General features: G+C 36.2%; 1 protein-coding gene across 1 annotated transcript in view; it reads left to right on the top strand.

Annotated features, from left to right (window-relative positions):
• SEMA3E (sema domain, immunoglobulin domain (Ig), short basic domain, secreted, (semaphorin) 3E) overlaps nt 1-18,681 on the top strand; it is a 152,101-nt gene that overhangs the window by 63,788 nt on the left and 69,632 nt on the right. Inside the window, exon 2 of the mRNA XM_009328363.1 lies at nt 15,248-15,408. Within this exon, the coding sequence (XP_009326638.1) occupies nt 15,248-15,408 (161 nt within the window). The remainder of the gene's footprint in view (nt 1-15,247; nt 15,409-18,681) is intronic.

The raw sequence follows: 18,681 nt of genomic DNA, 5'->3' as shown, positions 1-18,681 counted from the left end.
TGCCTTACTATAACAGCACGTGCAAACCCTTATCATAGTAACCCACCAACAGATACACAGTGAAAATAACTCCTCCTAGAGGACCTGACTTCTGATCTTTATAACCCTTCTAAAAAGAGCAAGAAAGCAAGCAGTGCAAATTCCAAAAAGTTAGGCTCTTTGAAATAATTTAATAATTGATACAGAGACACTGACTAACTGAGCTATGAATTAGCAAAATGATAAATTCTATAGGGAAGAAAAAGTAATTGTTTTCAATAGCTATTTAGCATATTCAGATAATGGTGATGGCCATGGACAAAAGAACTGATAACCACAGAGAAAATAGTTATTGCCAGATGGCACTAATAACAGCACCGGGCTAGACTTGCATAGAAAATGTGTAAATATAAATTAGCTCTGTAACAATTTTTAAAGATGATCTTTATTTTCTGTAGTGGTGTCACTGAGACTAGTTTCAAAAGGAAAAAAAAAGAATTAAGTTGCCACCAGGAAAAAAAAAACCCACAGACGGACTGCTGCTTGCTTTTATCAAATTTGCATTTAATCCATAATCTTTTGAAAATATAGAACCTCCTTATAGTTATCATATTTGTGCATTTATTATTAATATGCTGACACCACTTTCATTAGCATAGTTTGAGATGGCAAGCAGCCTTGCTCATAAAATGAGACCTTTGTGTGAAATAACATTTTATATATACATATAAACATACATGCATACATGCACACAAACACACATTCTATGGGTCACAGAATATTTTTCTCAGATGCTTGTACTCCCAAGGAGATGGATGTAAATATTCTTTTTTTATCCTACTGTTATACAGAAATATTTTACTTGGAAAGGTGACACATCCAACTAATGACCTGGTATCAATACCTTGTGAGTACAGAAAACTCTGTTCTTTAGTATAAATTGTATCATGGAAAATGAAGATGGGGAAATAACCTGGAAGATAGCTAATCCTTTTCCAACTAGTGCATGGCTATTAACTAGAGTAGGTTGTCAAATGCTTCCTCCTATCTTTTTTTAATTGGCTCATCTAATAACAGTTCTGGTGCTTGCCTTTGCATATTATTCTGAAGTTAATACAGCTGACTGTCACATTATTTGTATCCTTACTGTTAAATGACCCAACACAATTCCTTGTCTTGTCCTTGTAGTATTTGCTATTTTCTTTACTTCCTGTTTTTTGGTTGTTTTTTTTTTTTTCCTTTTTTTTCTTTCAAAAGCCAGTATATACAATTATGCTGTGTTTTAACAACTTTATTTTCCATTGCTTCCGATAGTGGAAAATGGGGAGAGAATGTTTTATACTTATCTTACACTCAACTTGAACAAGTGTATCAGATTACAAAAGATGCAATGAAGACCATTATTGTTGGTTTTCTTGTGATACAAATATAGCACACATCATGGTGCATGTGGTCTCTTAGTGCCAGCCATCCACTGGCACGAGTTGTTTATGCAACTCAGATTGAGAAATATATCCCTCTGCAAGAGAGGCTGTTGAAATCAGAAACTATTTATATGGATGATACTTATTTCTGTGAATAACGCTGGCATAAATAAGCTAGATATGTTGCATTTACATCTACACAAATGAGCTTCTAGTGCTTTTCCTGCTTTTTATTTTTCTCTGTAAAGAAAGCTATATCACTGCCTTCAGACCAGACACTATTTTATAATATCCTACAAGGGTCAGAATAGAATAAAATATTCCCAATTCTTTAATTCTTTAAAGAGAGAAATTTCCCTTGAACTTCAGTTAAGTTTATATAGTAAGTTGCAGAAGTACTTAAGTGTAACATTTTCCTCTAATGTATTAATGAAATATAATATAAACAATTAAAGAGCTTTCAGTTAAATAATAGATGTTTAGGACCTATTCATTCCTAAGAGTACTTACTTGTGACAGTTTGATAAATATATTATTCTGTGACAAGCTATTTCATACAGTTCATGATGTTCTTTTTACATATTTTCCATAGTATCAGGAATGGAGAATTGTATCCTGATGGATAAATACTGGAGCAATATGCAGCATGTATTACAAAACTAACATGTCCTCAGATAGTCCCATGCTCATAAATAATGTGCATAATATAAATTTCTGTTTCTATTGTATTCTAAACAAAAGCATTGCTGTCAGATTCAGTAATATGGTAAATTTTTCATATTTATATTGAAGTTAATTTTGGAAGTAATCATCATATCTCAAAAGCCAATATTTAGAAATTGTCTTGTAATTTTGTAAAAGGTTTCTGAATGTTGTCTTCTACGTCTCTCTTCTCTACATCTTTGCATCTCTACATACTACTATGAAAAATCTGTAACAGTTAAACTAAAGAAACACTTTTTTTTCAAAGGTCTTTTGGTTTTAGAGGTAGGTAAATTTTATTAAAGATTGAATTTTATTACAGAAGGAATAACAATAAGTGCTTTAAAAGTATGCAGAAGTTCTCTGCTGGCTGTATGGATCCTGGTTTTGTTTTTTGGTTTTTTTCTTTATTCTCTAAGAAACATTATGAAATCTTGGAAAGTGAATGTTTTCATTGATTAGTATTTTGGCAGGAAAAAAAAAGTATATCTACACATTTTAAATTAAGACTTCTATTTTGTTCAAAGAACATTTCATTTTGAAATGTTAGTTGACTTATAATAAAAAGGTGACACTGCTTTAATCAAAATAAAATCTGCAAAATTATCAAAATAGTTCCATCACGTCAATGTGAAAATAACAACCATTTTCCAATGTTTGAAAACGTTCTGTACTTGAAGATTTTATTCCCGTTTGGAATGGAAACATTTTTCAACACTTTCAAAAATCTTTCAGTGCAAGAAAAATGTTCCCTCCCAGTTCTAATACCTCATGTGTGTTCTGCTCCATTTTTTCTGAGGGCAAATTCTCATCACAGGATAGTAGCCTTGTGAGTCAACCATTGTACTTACATTCAAAATAGGAAGTGTCCGACAGTTACGTACAGACTTCCTGAATGATCTTTGCAAATCACGTAGGACTAAATCCAAACCCTGGAAAATTTGATGAAAACTGAAATGATTATTTTCACATTTTCCCCAACTTCATAATGGAAATTCTTTCTTTTTTGACTGTGTCTTCCAGTTAGATTGCAAATTCCTAGAGAAAAAGATTGTCCAGGGTTGTATATTTTTGCAGTGCTGAGCAGTACATAATCTAGTAACGATTGGTGCCCCTCAAGGGTCCATACTGGGAACGATACTATTTAATATCTTCATCAACAACATAGATAGTAGGTTGACTGCACCCTCAGCAAGTTTGGTGGATGACACCAAGCTGAATGGTGAAGTTGATACACTTGAGGGAAGGGATGCCATCCAGAGGCACCTTGACAGGTTGGAGGAGTGGGCCCATGCAAACCTTATGAAGTCCAACAAGGCCAAGTGCAAGGTCCTGCACCTGGGTCGGGGCAACCCCTGGTGTCAGTACAGACTGGGGGATGAAGGGATTGAGAGCAGCCCTGCTGAGAAGGACTTGGGGGTACTGGTGGATGACAAGCTGGACACGAGCCAGCAATGTGCACTTGCAGCCCAGAAGGCCAACCGTATCCTGGGCTGCATCACAAAAAGCGTGGCCAGCAGGTCGAGGGAGGTGATTGTCCCCTTCTACTCTGCTCTGGTGAGACCCCACCTGGAGTACTGCATCCAGCTCTGGAGCCCTCAGCATAAGAAAGACACGGACCTGTTGGAGCGGGTCCAGAAGAAGGTCATGAAAATGATCAGGGGGATGGAAGACCTCTCCTATGAAGAAAGGCTGAGAGAGTTGGGGTTGTTCAGCCTGGAGAAGAGAAGGCTCTGGGAAGACCTTATTGCAACCTTTCAATATATAAAGGGAGCTTATAAGACAGATGGAGAAAGACTTTTTGCCAGGGCCTGTAGTGATAAGACAAGGGGCAATGGTTTTAAACTGAAAGAGGGTAGATTTAGATTGGACAGAAGAAAGAAATGTTTTATGCTGAGGGTAGTGAGACACTGGAACAAATTGGCCAGAGAAGTTGTGGCTGCCCCATCATTGGAAGTGTTCAAGGTCATGTTGGACGGGGCTTTGAGCAACCTGGCCTAGTGAAAGATGTCCCTACCCATGGTGGGGGGGCATATTGGACGAGATGATCCTTGAAGGTCCTTTCCGACCCAAACCATTCTATGATTCTATGATTCTGTGATCTAATCCCTATATCACTATGAGCTTCTGCACAACATTCTAGTATACAAAAATGAATCTGCTATATCAATCCCTCATTTTCATAGTATCTGTATAATTCTAAAGTCAATAGCCCTTGTGAGAAACAAATGCTATTAATGAAATTATCTCATGTTCTATCTATTGTAAACTCAGCTATAAGAAGAAAAGACAGGTTGACCCCAAAACATCTGAAGTTGAGTACCAATGCTATACCAAACATCAAGATGAAGGTGAATTTCTAATAGTACAGAGAAGAAAAAACTGACGGAGGAACACCCCATAAGTGTGTGGTGTTTATACATACTATGCAAAATGAATCAGAACAGAGTCACACTGAGACGATGTTCCAATTTGAAGGGGAAGGGCTGTTGGTTTTTTTATGGTTACCATCAGGTCAAATGAGGATATAGAGATGTTACTTGTAATTTGGGGAGATTGTTTCTCCCCTCTGCATGTAGATTTCTCTACAGTCTGACAGGGCCTTTATTACCACTGGGTATTTTTCTAAAAGCATCTGAACGGTTTAGGAGCACAAATTACATCTGAAATTCAGTAGGGTCTATTGTCTGACTCTGTTAGATGCTCAAATTTACCATGTGTCAAATGTACAATAAACCTCTATGCAAGCACTGGGATTTCCCCCCTGCCTTGCAAAATCTGCCAGAAACAAATGAATAGTGTGGAAAAAAAAAAAGGAGGGGGAGGATGGGTGCACATACCTGTGGAGGTTTAAGGATAATATACAATGGTTTGTAATACAATTCATAACAATTATGTGACCATTAATAGCGGCCTAATATTGACTTTTATTCTCCGGTTACACTACTTAAGATCAACTCTGTTGAGTTCTACCGGCTCAAAGTCAAATGACATGTCTCTGTTTTTGTCTGCTAATATTTGCAAAGCGTTAGTGATTCTGAAAGGTTTCAAATATGTCCCAAGTTATTCAAATAAAGCTTTTCTCTGTCTCTTTCTTCCAAGGCATTTAACCTAACCAACATTTTACAGATAATTAGGCATACTGGGGGAGAAACAGTAGAGACAACAAAGAGTCTTAAAGACAGTTATTTCTATGTATTGCCCTTCACTGCAGTGCTTAAAATTGCAAACATTGACAAAGTACAACCTCAGCTTATGTTTAGAATGCATTTTGGGGTGGAATTCATCTACATTGAACTATGTATCTAAAACTTAGTAGACTTGCTTAAAATTTGGAGTATAGAAATGACTACTTTTAGATTATATGTTTAGATTCTTTTATAAAGGAATTTTAAAATGCTGTTTGGGAACACCTCTTTCTCTTGTTCTCATAAAAAAAGACAGCTGGATAAATATCTTAAACTAGACACCTGACCTTGAACAAAACAAAAGCTGAATATGACATATCCCACCTACAGTATAAGAGCTTGAATTCATCTGTAGAAATCTGTCTCATAATAAAAAAGATAACATAATTAAAATAAAGCCAACAAACAGATCTTTGATGTACTCAGTTTTCATTAATATTTAAAAGTATTTGGGACATACCAGGAAAAGCAGGATCAAATCATTGATATGTTAGTGCTAGATAACTCAAATTAGGTAGGTCTTCTGAAGAAACTGATGTTTAGCAGCTGAATACTTGTCTTCTTTCTGTGAATTAAATCTTTCCAGGGAAGCTACTCTGTTCAATTAAAGAGAACAGACTTTGGGGTAACAGTGTACTCATTTCTACACAAATCCATTCACTGTTGTTTAGAGTTGCTGTGCTCAGTAAAATGAGTTTATTTCAATGTGTGAGGTGTAGCAAATTTTTTTAAACTCACCTATGGAATATTATCTCAAACTCTGCATCTGCTGTGAGTAATTGATTTGGCAGAAAAAAATACCTTGAAAGTTTCCTTTCATCTTTTTAGTTATTTCCATCTCAGTTTTCCCTCTGCCTTTTGCTTTTCTTACAATGCGTCCTTTCTCCTACATTCTGTTTTTTGTCATGTTGATGATTCCAGATAGCCTTACGTATACTGTCAATCACATGCCATCCTCCCTAAGAGCATATGCCCCTCAAAATCACATGGGATAGCTCATTTTTTCCCATCTTTTTCAAAGGAAATTCAATTTAACAGTCATTTTGAATAGCATAAACCCCTGACTTTTGGCATCTTCATTTTAAATGAAAGCACCAGATTCTCTTTCTGTCAAAATACTAGATCTCTCCATAGGAAGAATTCTACCCTTCCCAGATTGGTGTGGTAATAATCATGTAGTAAGTGGTACACCTTAATAAATCAAATCCTCAAGAGGCTGGACTGTCTGTGTTTCATCAGAAGAGGGCTGTGATTATTTGAACCATATGTACCTTCTAAAACTCAAGAGTTTTATAAATTGATTCTTTCACTTGTTAACACTATTAAGATATTAAACATAATGTAAAACATCATCTGAGTATAATTTAAAGAAGACATTTCTTTGTATGCTTACTTCCTTAGAAATACATCGGGTGAAGTGAATAATGTGCTCAAAGGCTATTTCATGACTATTGTGTCATCCTTAGACTGGAATAATTTCATATTAAAAATTTCCAATTTCTATTTCTGCTGGAATGTTTTTATAGGCAAACACATTTCTGAAGTTTTCTATCATGCATTCTACATTTATAAAAAAAGTTTCTAACATTATTATTTATAATAATTAATATAATAATTTATATAATTAATATAATAACATTTTTATTATCCACAATATTATCACTTATTATCACCTACTCAAAATGCTTTATTAAAGAGATAAGGTTCATTAGGGTTTGAAGAGAATTTTAGGCAGCCACATTATACTGGTTTAATATTGCTCACATGAATGAATGTTTACCCTACTTTGGACTGAGACCTGGGGACTTGTAACAGCAATGATCTTATGTCATTTTGCATAAGCACTGACTATGGTTTAATATTTTCTATCACAACGACATTTTTGAAGTGTGTTGTCAGAGAATACCTTGAGGTTGTGCATACCTTTCCTGAGAAAAATCACACTGGAAAGCTAAAGAATTTTTTTTGATAATAGAGTCCCTGGGATAAGGAACATGTCAACTTGATCATAGAAAATTTGTTTGAATGCATGCAAAATTTGCTATCTAATACTGAATTAATCAAAAAAATAAATGATCAATCACTCGGCAAGCAATATCCAGATATATGGAAATAGATATGGAATCAATAAAGTAAGCTTAATTTAAAATTTTTGAAAAAAAATGTTGACTGAGTTAAGATTATTAAATATTAAATATATCATTAAAAGCATGTTGTGAATGCATGGAAGGAATTATCCTTTAAATAAAATTTTAACATTGGAATTATGAAGGTTTCCTCTCATTCTGAGTTGATTCCCCATCTGTTGTTTCCAGGTTCAGATAAAATACAGGAGGAAAACATCTATTTCGTCTATATTGGTGTGATTACCTAGCTCAAAGATAATGAACTTAACTGGGAAAAATGGCAGACGAGCTCTGGATTAGTCCTTATATGAGAAGCCATAGTAGCTTACTACTGCTGTAATTGAAATCAACAATAAGATCCAGAAATTGGTAGGGTCACATATATTACTGTCAGAAAACAAATAACACTTCAGCATATACTGCAGTTAAGCAGGTACTGTAAATGTTTTCAGCTGATTTGCAGAGAAGTTTTCTTCTAACACAGTCTGTAAATTGGCCATCATTACTAGGTAGGTTTGATTAAATATGAAAAATACCAAGATTTTATTACACTGCATTGAATTTCTTTTTAAGAATTAGTAACATTAAATTGAATATCAGATAATTTTTATTAGACTGGGATGTGCTTCTAGAAATGCATGTTAAAATTGCAGTAAACCCAGCCTGTATGAAGATTGTGTGTGATGATTTTTAATTTAGTGTACACTGTAGAAGTTTCCAGCAAGAACTAGAAACATTATGAAATACTGTGTAAGCATACACTTTGGTTTTTTAGTAGTATGTAGCATATCAATACTATAAGCCCTGGTACATTTGTAATGGTTATATTTCTGTTGTTTAGTAACTAAAACCAGATCAATTATAGTGGGACTAACCAAGTATGGTTTTCTGCCAGCAGGGAAGAAAAACTAAATATCTGCTAGATGTGACAGAGTGTATGTATGTCACAGTATATATGTGACATGTAATAATTTGAAATGGAAATATCAAGGATTAGGACATGACCTAACATGATTAGCTGTATTAAAGACTTTCAAGTTCCACTGAAATTTTTCTGCCATATGCTGAGGAGAATTAGAAGGAAAAAAAAAAACCTGCTATGATTTATTACATGTTCCAGTTATAGGTTTTTCCAATATTTTTAGAAAAAAGAGAGAAGAGAGATTTGTATTGCATACAGATTGAAAATATTCTTGTCTCCCCAAATGATACCTTTTAATTTCAGAAACTTGCCTCTGTAATTTAAACAAACTCACAGGGAAAGTTCTTTCTTTGAAGTTTTTACTATAATTTAAACATCATCACTAGATCCACACATTCAGAGGAAGAGAACCAACCAAACAAAATTATTCATGGATTTTTCTGCACCAGCTTGCTTCATGAAGCCAATTACATTCTCCAAATATAGCTAGATAGCCAAACTCACCTGCTGTTAAGAGCAGAGGTTGAATCATGTGAGAGTAGTTACGGACTAATGGGTTTTTGTTTGTCGTTACTGGACTTTGCCTTCTGTGTCCTACCCTGCCAAGTTTCTGAGGCATCTGCCTGGCAGCCACACAGATAAAACCTCAAGCAGTAAAAGTTCATATTTCAGTCTCCCTCACAGCCTTTTAAGTTTATCTCCTACTGATTCACGTTCCCCAAATAAGATACTAAAATATCTTAAGAATTGTATTTTAAAAGTATAGTGACAACTTTCAGCATTACTACTACCAAGATTTTTTAGTTAGTTTGTGATTTGCAATTAATTCTGCCTTTAAAGTTCTTGGCTCAGGTTTTGCTAGCAAACCTCATGCGGCAGCATTGACTTCAGCCGTCTCTGGCCAACTTACACTGTCCCCTTTTCTATTGCTCAGCTGGTTTAGTTGCTTGCTGGTTCACCTGAGTTAGTGTATCCTTCCACTACCTGGAAATCACTATCACGACTCTATAATTATTTTTGCAGCAATATAGATGACTGATGACTGTGAGCCTAGGAAAGTAAAAATTGCTAATGCATTATCTCATATTCAGCAGCATAGGTTTTTTGGATGAATTTTGGTCTCTTTTTTTTTTTTTCCCAGGGGAGAAAACTTCTGCCTCCTGTTACCAATTTTATATGGAATATTGCCAGTTAGAGGTCTTAACCTTGTCAGAAAGATCTAACCACTTGTAAGGTTATATTTTTGTCCTTGTGATGGATGACTCTTTAGAGCACCCTTGAATAGTAATCTGCCTTACAGTACTGGTGGTTTAAAACTGAAGGATACTTGCATTGCCTGATCTTACTATTAACCTGTAGTTCATAAACTGTGTCACAAATATTTCAGGCTCTTCCCTATGTCTCCTTTTTGATTTTCCTCCTTTTTGTTTCTGTCCCTTTCGTGTCACATGTAAGCAGATTTTGGTTATCACCTGTCAGCTATATAACAAAAAGCTGAATTAACTAAAATTACATAAGGCTCACTGAATTCTTATAAAACTTGTTCCACTGTAATATTTATATTCCAGGACTATGCTGATAATTGGAAACACAAAATGTCATTCAGGTGTTCACATTACCTAGACTTTATATCTGTGGCCTTTTACATTATTGATGGGGACTGAAGGCAACCCCAGTCGTTACCTCTTCCTGTAAAGAAGCACTGAGACGTCCACCTTACGTACTCAACATGTTCAAAGTGCCAGACTCATTTGTCAGTGCCCTGCATCTGGAAAACATCTTTCCCGGAAGAATGTTCTGCAGAATGAAGTAGTGTGGGAGGTGAGACTATACTTCTGTAGAATTTAAAAGGGGAACCAAAGATTTTTATGAGGGCAAAAAAGGGCAAAAGCAATAGACTTGTGCAGTTGTGATGATGTAATGCTATGAAAAACAGAGCAGAGCAACAGCAGCTTTTTCACTCCCTGAGAAAAAAAACCTATAGTGATATTTGTCTATATTCAAGGTTCAAAGTTATATCTTACTCACTACATGCTTAATTTCTGAGAACACGCTATACAGGAGAACTCACTATACTCTGGCTGCTGTGGAGCAGCAACGAGGTTTTTGCATTTAATGTCCTAAGCATATTTTAGTTATCAAGCATTTATATTTAAAAATATTGAAATAACATAATAAAAGGGTGACTTCAATTTTTTTGTAATAGAAGAAATGGCTGTTTTAACACAATCTTAGAAGTTAGAAAGAATTACATACTGATCATTAAAACATTCAAGAAATCAGCTATTATGAATATAATTAACATTGCTTGACAAATGCCTAACAGAATCCATCCTGTTGAAGAGGATATAATATGAATATATTCACCAAAGTAGATTTGCTATAAGAGAAAGCGTGGTAAGCAAGATCAGTCTGAATATTTGCCAGCAAGCTCTGGCAGACAGATAACAAAACTTCAGGCTTGTTCTCAGCATTTAAAACAGAAAGAAATAAGATTTGTTCTCTTAGGAAATGTAATCTATATTTCCAGATTTGCTTTAAGGCTTTCACAGGTAAGTGAATTGCCATATAGGAATATGTAAATATTGAAGCAGTCCTTCCTTAGCTGAGTAAAATATTGTTTGTACTGTAATAGTGTAGTTTTAGTTTTGGTGTTGAGCTTTTAGATTAAAATGGCAAAACACTATAGGACAAAAGCTGAGTAACATTTTCTCAAATTTGGGGATCAGTACACCGAGGCAACTTGAAGCTGTTTTTACCAAAAGATAGGAGTAAGAATGGTCTTTTATCTTTTGTCCTGTGTGTTGACCACTAACCATATATTCTCCCTGAGCAATTTATTCTGTTTTTCTCTTGCTTTTTATTTCTTTATACAAGATCTTTATAGAGGAAGGGCTTTTTGTCACAAAAATCTATAGAAACTCCATAAAAGAAAGGGTTTTACTCAGCTGAAATCTTCAGCCATTCCCATGTGAGAAAGGAGCCGAGGGTTTCTAGTCCATGAACAGTTTATATACTTTATCCACTAGCTGTTTAATATAAAATGCATAAACTATTTTGAGCACTAGAACCAGAACTTCTTTCCCAGAAAAGCAATTTAACTCCTAAATTAGAGTCATGCCACTGCTTGTACAGTCTTCCTGAAGCTTGAATATTTTGTTGCACCGCTTCAATAGGAAATGGAGAAAGCATCCATCCTTCCCTACCAATCTAGTAGTTAATAGTTTGTGATTAGACCTCTTTATGGAAAGAGAAAGATCTAGGTTTCAATCAATTTAGAAAAGGAAATTGAACTCATGTCTGCTATTTCTCAGGTGGCCGATTTAGCCACTAGAATATTTTAAAAACATTAGGCAGCACTATGTTTTCTCTGGCCAGGTTCTTGAAGAAAATTGCAGTGCACCTGATCTTGTAAGTATGCTAGATGTGCTCAGCATAAATGTAGCTATTAAATCCTAGTATTAGGTAGAAGAACAACCTCTTTTTGGGTTATGCTCAAGTTTAGACATGATCTAGAAACTGAATTTTTCAAATTAAGGGTGTGGGCATGACCAGGAGCACAACCCTTGACACCTTGAGGAGTCTATAGTCACAAGGTGACTCTTGCAAGCATAAGCTTCTTCAGGGTAACTGAGGGTAGATTTTGGGGAAAGTTGCTTTGAGCTTTGAATTTAAGTGTTTCACTCCCAATTGTGCCCTGATTTAAATGACTCAGGGTATCTCAACGCTGCAAAGTACAACAATCCATGAACTAACAATTCACTAAATGAGTGTGCAGGCTGTGCAACCTGTGGCTGCAGCAGCTCAAGTCTGGAAGCAGTACAGCTGCATCCCTGGAGTGCTACATTGAAGCCAACCAGCTTTGCTGAAGGGGCATAGCGTTACATGAGTGGCGTTCTACTGCTTCAAAACCTGGGTCATTTACAAGCCAGATCATGGTGAGATTCAGTTGCCTAGAAATGATAGGCATCTAGTGCCATTTTAGACTTCCTGATATCTCACCCATTCTCCTGGCATTCAGAAGGTGCTGTATCCTAATTGCCTACACTGTCCTAATATCTCAGATATCCTACACTGTCCAGAAATCCTAGTACCTTTCAAAGGAACTACATAATACTAGTACATTTGTGGTTCAGTAACAAAATCATTCCCCAGGTCCCACTGCTTGGTGTTTTGCAGCCCTTCCAGATGTCAGGTTCACTTCTGTACTTGTCTCTACACCCACGGCAAAAACGTGCCTGTATAGCTTTGCTGGAGGTAGTCCTAGAAATATGTCTTTTTACAGGTTTGATCTTGAAAGCTGTTTAATATTCTCAATTTTCATTTAAGACAATGAGAGTTGCAGGTGTACTTGGCAGGACCAAGTCTTACATGAGTAGTTATCAGTTTATGTGATCAGGTAGAGAGGGCTGTTCATTGTGCCTTGTGTTCTCATTGAGAACATGTGTGTGATATCTCTGATCTATGTAAAGAAATATTGTCTCATTTATGAAAAATTTGCCTTCAGGGCAGCATGGAAGTAAATCAGGGGAAGCTACCACAGTATCCTTTTGTGGCTTGTATATAACTAGAATTTAAAATGCAATTCTTTTAACTCCAAGACTGATTCAAAAATAAAATATGTTGGATGTTTTATATTCTTGCAAATAAAAAGTGGCTTTATTTAGGACCAAAAGAATATTTCTAGTTCTGCTTTCATTGTGTTTCTAATCTGATCACAAACAAGCAATGTTCTTCTGAAACAGCACTCTGCTGGATTTGCTTGGTGGGAGAAGCTTGCTTTTAAAGCATCATTTCCACACTGCTATGCAGTTTTGTGCTGAGTGTATCACTGTCAAAAAATGTATGTATGCCCACTGGTCAGTACGCAAAGCTTAGACAAAAAGCTCTGCTCATCATGATACTCCTCTCTGTGACTTAGCTTTTCCATTTGTTAAATGAGGCCAGTCACACCTAGGTACAAGGTGTTTTGACCTCTACTGTTAAAAAATGTTATGGAAAGCCTAGATATTAACATTATGCCCCACAGCTATTTAATCAATAGATTCTTTTTGAAGATAGCTCAGGAAATAAATCAGTTGTGAGGCGGAATTTCTAGTACGACTCCTTTGATAGAAATTTAATCATCTAGGAAAACAGCTTTCAGAAACCAGTTGCTTTCAGCTTCTGTTGTCCTGAATCAAACCTAGTCAACAAATGGAACAAAACATATTTATCTTATTATTAAATTCCCTTATCGTCACACACACAATATAAATAATAATTTAAAAGAAAAAGAAATTGTGGCAATGTTGGATAAAATTAATATCCTCATTGAATACTAATTTTTTTGCCTTGGCTCAAAGTATTTGTTCTCTTTTCTATGCTTTGGGATATAAGTAAGATATCTCATGAAAAAAATTGGTCATGTTAGATCTTTTTCTGGGTAAGGTAAATTCGAATTCAAATATAGAAATCAAATCTTATTGGTATGGAACACCCTTTTCTCAGGGAACACAGGATAAATTTTTAATAATGATTATGAATTTTGGTGGTTTAATATTTGTGTACCTTATGAGGCTGCATTCTCATATATCAGAAAGATATACATAAATTTCTGAAAATCACAGCATACATGGATGGTATATATGGCATCCCAAGGGGATGCTATAGTGATAGACCTGTGCGAAGACTTTCTCTGACATGTAGGACCAGTCCTCTTGCAGAAGACCAACTGTGGCCTCTATGTGGCTGACATGGATGAATGAACGTAACCGCTGGTGTGGCACATGAGCTGGAGCCTCCACCCCAAGCTGGATGAGAGCCCATTTGTTGTCTTCACTAGCTCTGGGACAATCCCACTTTTTCCAACATCAGCTGCTGGGCCTCATCCAAACAATTTGAAAAGTTATGCTTAGGGATAGCTGTGAGGATAAGCTAAAAGGAATTTAGTTGCTTTTACCAAAAGTAATTTTTGTTTCTTCAAAATAAAACAATTTGCCAAAATATGGCCATAAGAACATAGTTCCTTTCCCCCAGTCCCAGCTCCACTGTTTCAGAGGCAGTCCTAAGGTACTCTTTGTAATGGTTTCTTTTGAGGCTTCCTGCAGCAAAATGGTTTTCAGCCTCTCTGACCTGCTGTGAGCCAGGCTGTGCTCTGCACCATCTGCTCAAGAGTACAGAGAGACCTCTGTGCTTGCCCTTCTTCCTTCCTGAGGCCTGATTCCAAGTTTCTGCAGCATTACCTGGGATGAATTTCCCTTTCTCTGTGGAAGTGACTTTAGCCTGGATCATGTGAAGCTAAGCCCCGGCTCCCCTTAACTGACCAGTGTATTTCTTGACAAAAAAAGTAATCACTTGGAAAATTATGAATATGCATTTTACAGATTTCATACTGTTTCTCACTGAATTTAGTGTCAATACTTTCAGCAAACTGAGTGGAGACAGTGCTGGGCTTAAAACAAGCAACCCCATCCCTCAAAAAAACAAAACCAGAACAACACTGTGTGTACAGTAAAAACCTGCAGTTTGACATGCCTGAGGGAAAGACAAGGAGACGATTTCCAGTAATTTTTTTCAGTTTCCATCAGTTCATTATTTTTTTCCCATTTGCAGTTCATGTCCTAAGCAGTGTTTTTTCCTTTTCAGAAAATGTTAAGGAGAAAACTTATTTTGCCCCTTCCCCATCTCATGATATATTGATCACAAAGATTATGATTTAAAGTTTCATACACAAACCTCCTGGAGAGCTGGCTCATTTTGAAAATTGTTCCCAGGTGTTTTGCGTCTCTTTCTTACTCAAAGATTATACGATTAGCATTTTAATGTCCCACAACTTCTTGTCTAGTTCCCTAGGAGGATATGAAAATGAAGCCATGAAAGCTAAGCTGTTTGGTATTTATCACACACACTCTGATTGTATTTCAGAGCTCTGGGACTTAAACAGGACGTCAGTCTTTCATAGTCCATTTGGATATCTTGGTCTTCATGTAATGCTGCTGGATGAGTATCAAGAGCGACTGTTCGTGGGAGGAAGAGACCTCTTGTATTCCCTCAGTTTGGATCGAGTCAGCGACAACTACCGAGAGGTGGAGTAAAAAGCTATATATATTAGTCACTTTGTGTCATAATGTGTAGCACAGAATATCAGAGTTTGCATGAATGGAAATGAGATAATGGAGTTTTTGCAGAAGTTTTGTGCACAAACTTTAGGGTCATGTTTATATTTAAGAAAAATACACTGATTACCATTTTTTCCCCAGTAATAACCCATAAGGGTCACTCTAGGTGAAGAAAACTGGGGGTCATATAGCTATTTCTTACTGTTTTTCAGCATGTTTACAGATGTTTAGAGCATCTCACACCTGATTTCTGTATCTCCACTATATTATCAAGGTAAAATTTCTCCCTGGTGTTTGTGGGGGACTTTTCCACAGCAAAAGAGAAAATGTAAAAAAACCCAAACAAACAAACCCCCCCCCCCCAAAAAAAAAAATTAGCACGTAAACTATAGGATGTATTCAACAGCAACATAAACCATGCAGCTAATTTTTAGCCTTCTTTAGAAACTGGATTTTGCATTGGCTTTGAGCCAGAGGTGCTATTAAGTAGTTTCTGAAAGTGGCATTTGAAGTCTACTCAGTGGTCTGTGGGAGAAAGGTGGTTTAAGTCATAATCCTACCAGAGAGATCGGTACATCATAGAAACCACAGCTGACTGCCAAACTGGTAATTGAAGTGGAAAGGCTGGTGTTTGAGCTGATATGACTCTTGGCTTCCTTACTCACTTCTGCCTTTAGCACCTAGGATTGGAAGCATGCGGTGGCAATGGAAGCTGGAGGAGCATTGCTCCTGCCTCAACCATCTTGACCGTGAATAAACGATGTCTTGAAATATTTCAGTGTTTTCCTTATCTACTTTTTGAAATTTCCCCAAGGTATTTTGATACATTTTCATTCATTCTCAAATTAGTAAACGAATGAAAAAGTGAGTAAATAAAGCCCCTCTGGAGAAATATGATTTTGTTGATTTCCATACTGCACTGACCACTGATGTTTCAAATTCTTTTCTTTCTGTCCCCTTGTTATAAGTGAATATCACTATTCTCATGCCAACACTCTGATCAACTTTACCATAAGCAACCTTGCTTATCTCCAAGTGTAATTATCATGTTCCTCTGCTGTGAACAGATATAATATGCTTTATCCTTTTATAAACTGTTCGGGAAAGGCGATTCTAGATATGTGGAAATGGATATACTCAGGGAGGCCATTTGAGAATTTATCTACATTAAAAAATATATAAATATTTTTTTAACTCCTCAGAGAGCAATGTTACATACTGAGCTTTGCTCCTCCACAGTTAACTCCTTTTCCATTTGACAAGAATTATTAATATCTTGTGAGAAGATATTAGAGCTTAGGGATATAAAAACATTTAGGAAGCAGTTGTTTCTATAAAATAAGCTTTTTTCCCCCTCTCTTCTTCCCCCTTTGGCAGTAAATCTGTATGAGGAAAGGTGACAGGATAGAGCACTTTATGCTTCTGTCCAAACACCATTGTAGCATCTGGGCACACTCTTGAAGTTTGCTGCTCTCCTTCTTGTTGTTTTTAAATGGAAGATCAGCCATTTACTCCGAAACCATGCTCTCTGTCTTGAGACTTGTGTGCAGAGTATGACAAACTAATGGAAGATCTTGCCTGCTTGCCTGCTTTTATGATGTGCAAAAGATGAGAAACTGGAATAAATTGAGCTTGACCTAGCATGTTTAGAAACATGACCTCACTGGAACTTAGCTCCCTTGAATACAAATGTCATGATCCTTTTCTCTTTTCCCAGTGTTCACTCAGTGCAGATCTCATTCAGTGATAGCTAGGGAAAACTTGAATGTCCCACAGCACTATCAGCAAAAGTGTAGAATGAGACATTTCTGTTATGCGAGAGCTTAATTACTGAGATACATTGGGGGAAGTTCTCGGAATTGAGAGACTGGTTGATTCATTATTACCAAAGTTCTTCATTAATCTGCTTTTAACTGTGTGTTGGTTAGCCTTTGACCTTTTCTTTCAAACTGAAAACTTTAGCTTAATTAATCTAAAACACCAGTTATAACCTAGTGAGAGTAGAAGAGTGGAGGCAAGTTCCTGGATTTTATTCTCTCTCTGGTAACCAGGATGAGTCACTAGCTGCAAAAGAGATATTTCATAAAGTTGGTAGTTTTGGGGCAGATTCGCATAGATCTTTTTCATCTTCTGTGTTCTAGAAAACAGTTTGTGTTTTAATTCATTGCCGTTCCTTTTTCCACAATGCTCTCTAAAAACCAAAGTAAAACCCATTCCCAATCAGAGATGTATCCCTTCTGCTGTAGGGGATGATCCAGTAATTCAGTTCTAGCAAGCATATTAGAAGACCCCCAAAGAAAAAAACCAAATGCTTAGTGGACATAAAATGCTTTTGCATTGAGACCTATTGACTGCCAAAGTAATCCAGCATTTCCAAAAAGCTCAACTTGTGATGCATATGAGGTATGCATCCTATAAATCTGCATTTAATAGACTAAATTTTTTCTTAAGGTTCAATTCTCTTCAGCTTTCAAATACAAAGCAGCACTCTGAAGGGTAGATTATAGCTTTTTCACATAAGCTATTAGCTGTTTGCATATACATCTACCAACATTATGTTAAGCATATACTTTCCTGAAAATCATATCCAGTAAAGAAAAAAGACATATAAAATGGGTAAAATCTTTCAGGAAAGAAAACTACTACTGTCATTCTTGCATTGGTTGGGGAATCTAGAGATTCGGTTGAGCTCTCAACTGTGGCATAGACTTTCCATGTCATCTTGGACAAAGACAGAGTCTCACTTCTCCATTGGTCAAATTACATTTTCTTTGCCTTCTTTGCATTTGTTTGTACTCTTTGTATCTCTCCTTTCATATAATACACACAGAAATTTTCTTGCTTAAAATATTTAACATATCTTACCATAAGTTTCTGAAACAAAGTTACTCAGGCACTTTGGTTTCTGTATGAAGAATCATGTAACACTGATAGTAGCAAGAATGAGGGAGATTATGAAATGTGGATATCGACATTTACAGAGAATTCAAGCCATACAAGTACTTGAAACCTTGTGTAAAGCCAAAGCTTTGGAGGTACCCTCTATGTGACCTTTGCTTTCCCTAAGATCTCATTCCCTTTGACACCACCTTTGGAATCAAACTTTATGCATATTTGGGATTGGATCCAAAGTCTTTAAGGCTTGTAATGATCTAACGCAGTGATAGAGAACTTTCTTTGATATCTGGTGCCAAATTTATTTTTAAAAGTATTTCAGTTCATTGTAATTGGTGCCAGAGC

Source organism: Pygoscelis adeliae, unplaced genomic scaffold (assembly GCF_000699105.1).
Source record: "Pygoscelis adeliae isolate BGI_AS28 unplaced genomic scaffold, ASM69910v1 Scaffold267, whole genome shotgun sequence".
In the NCBI taxonomy this organism is placed as follows: domain Eukaryota; kingdom Metazoa; phylum Chordata; class Aves; order Sphenisciformes; family Spheniscidae; genus Pygoscelis; species Pygoscelis adeliae.
This window is presented reverse-complemented; position numbering and strand designations above follow the sequence as displayed.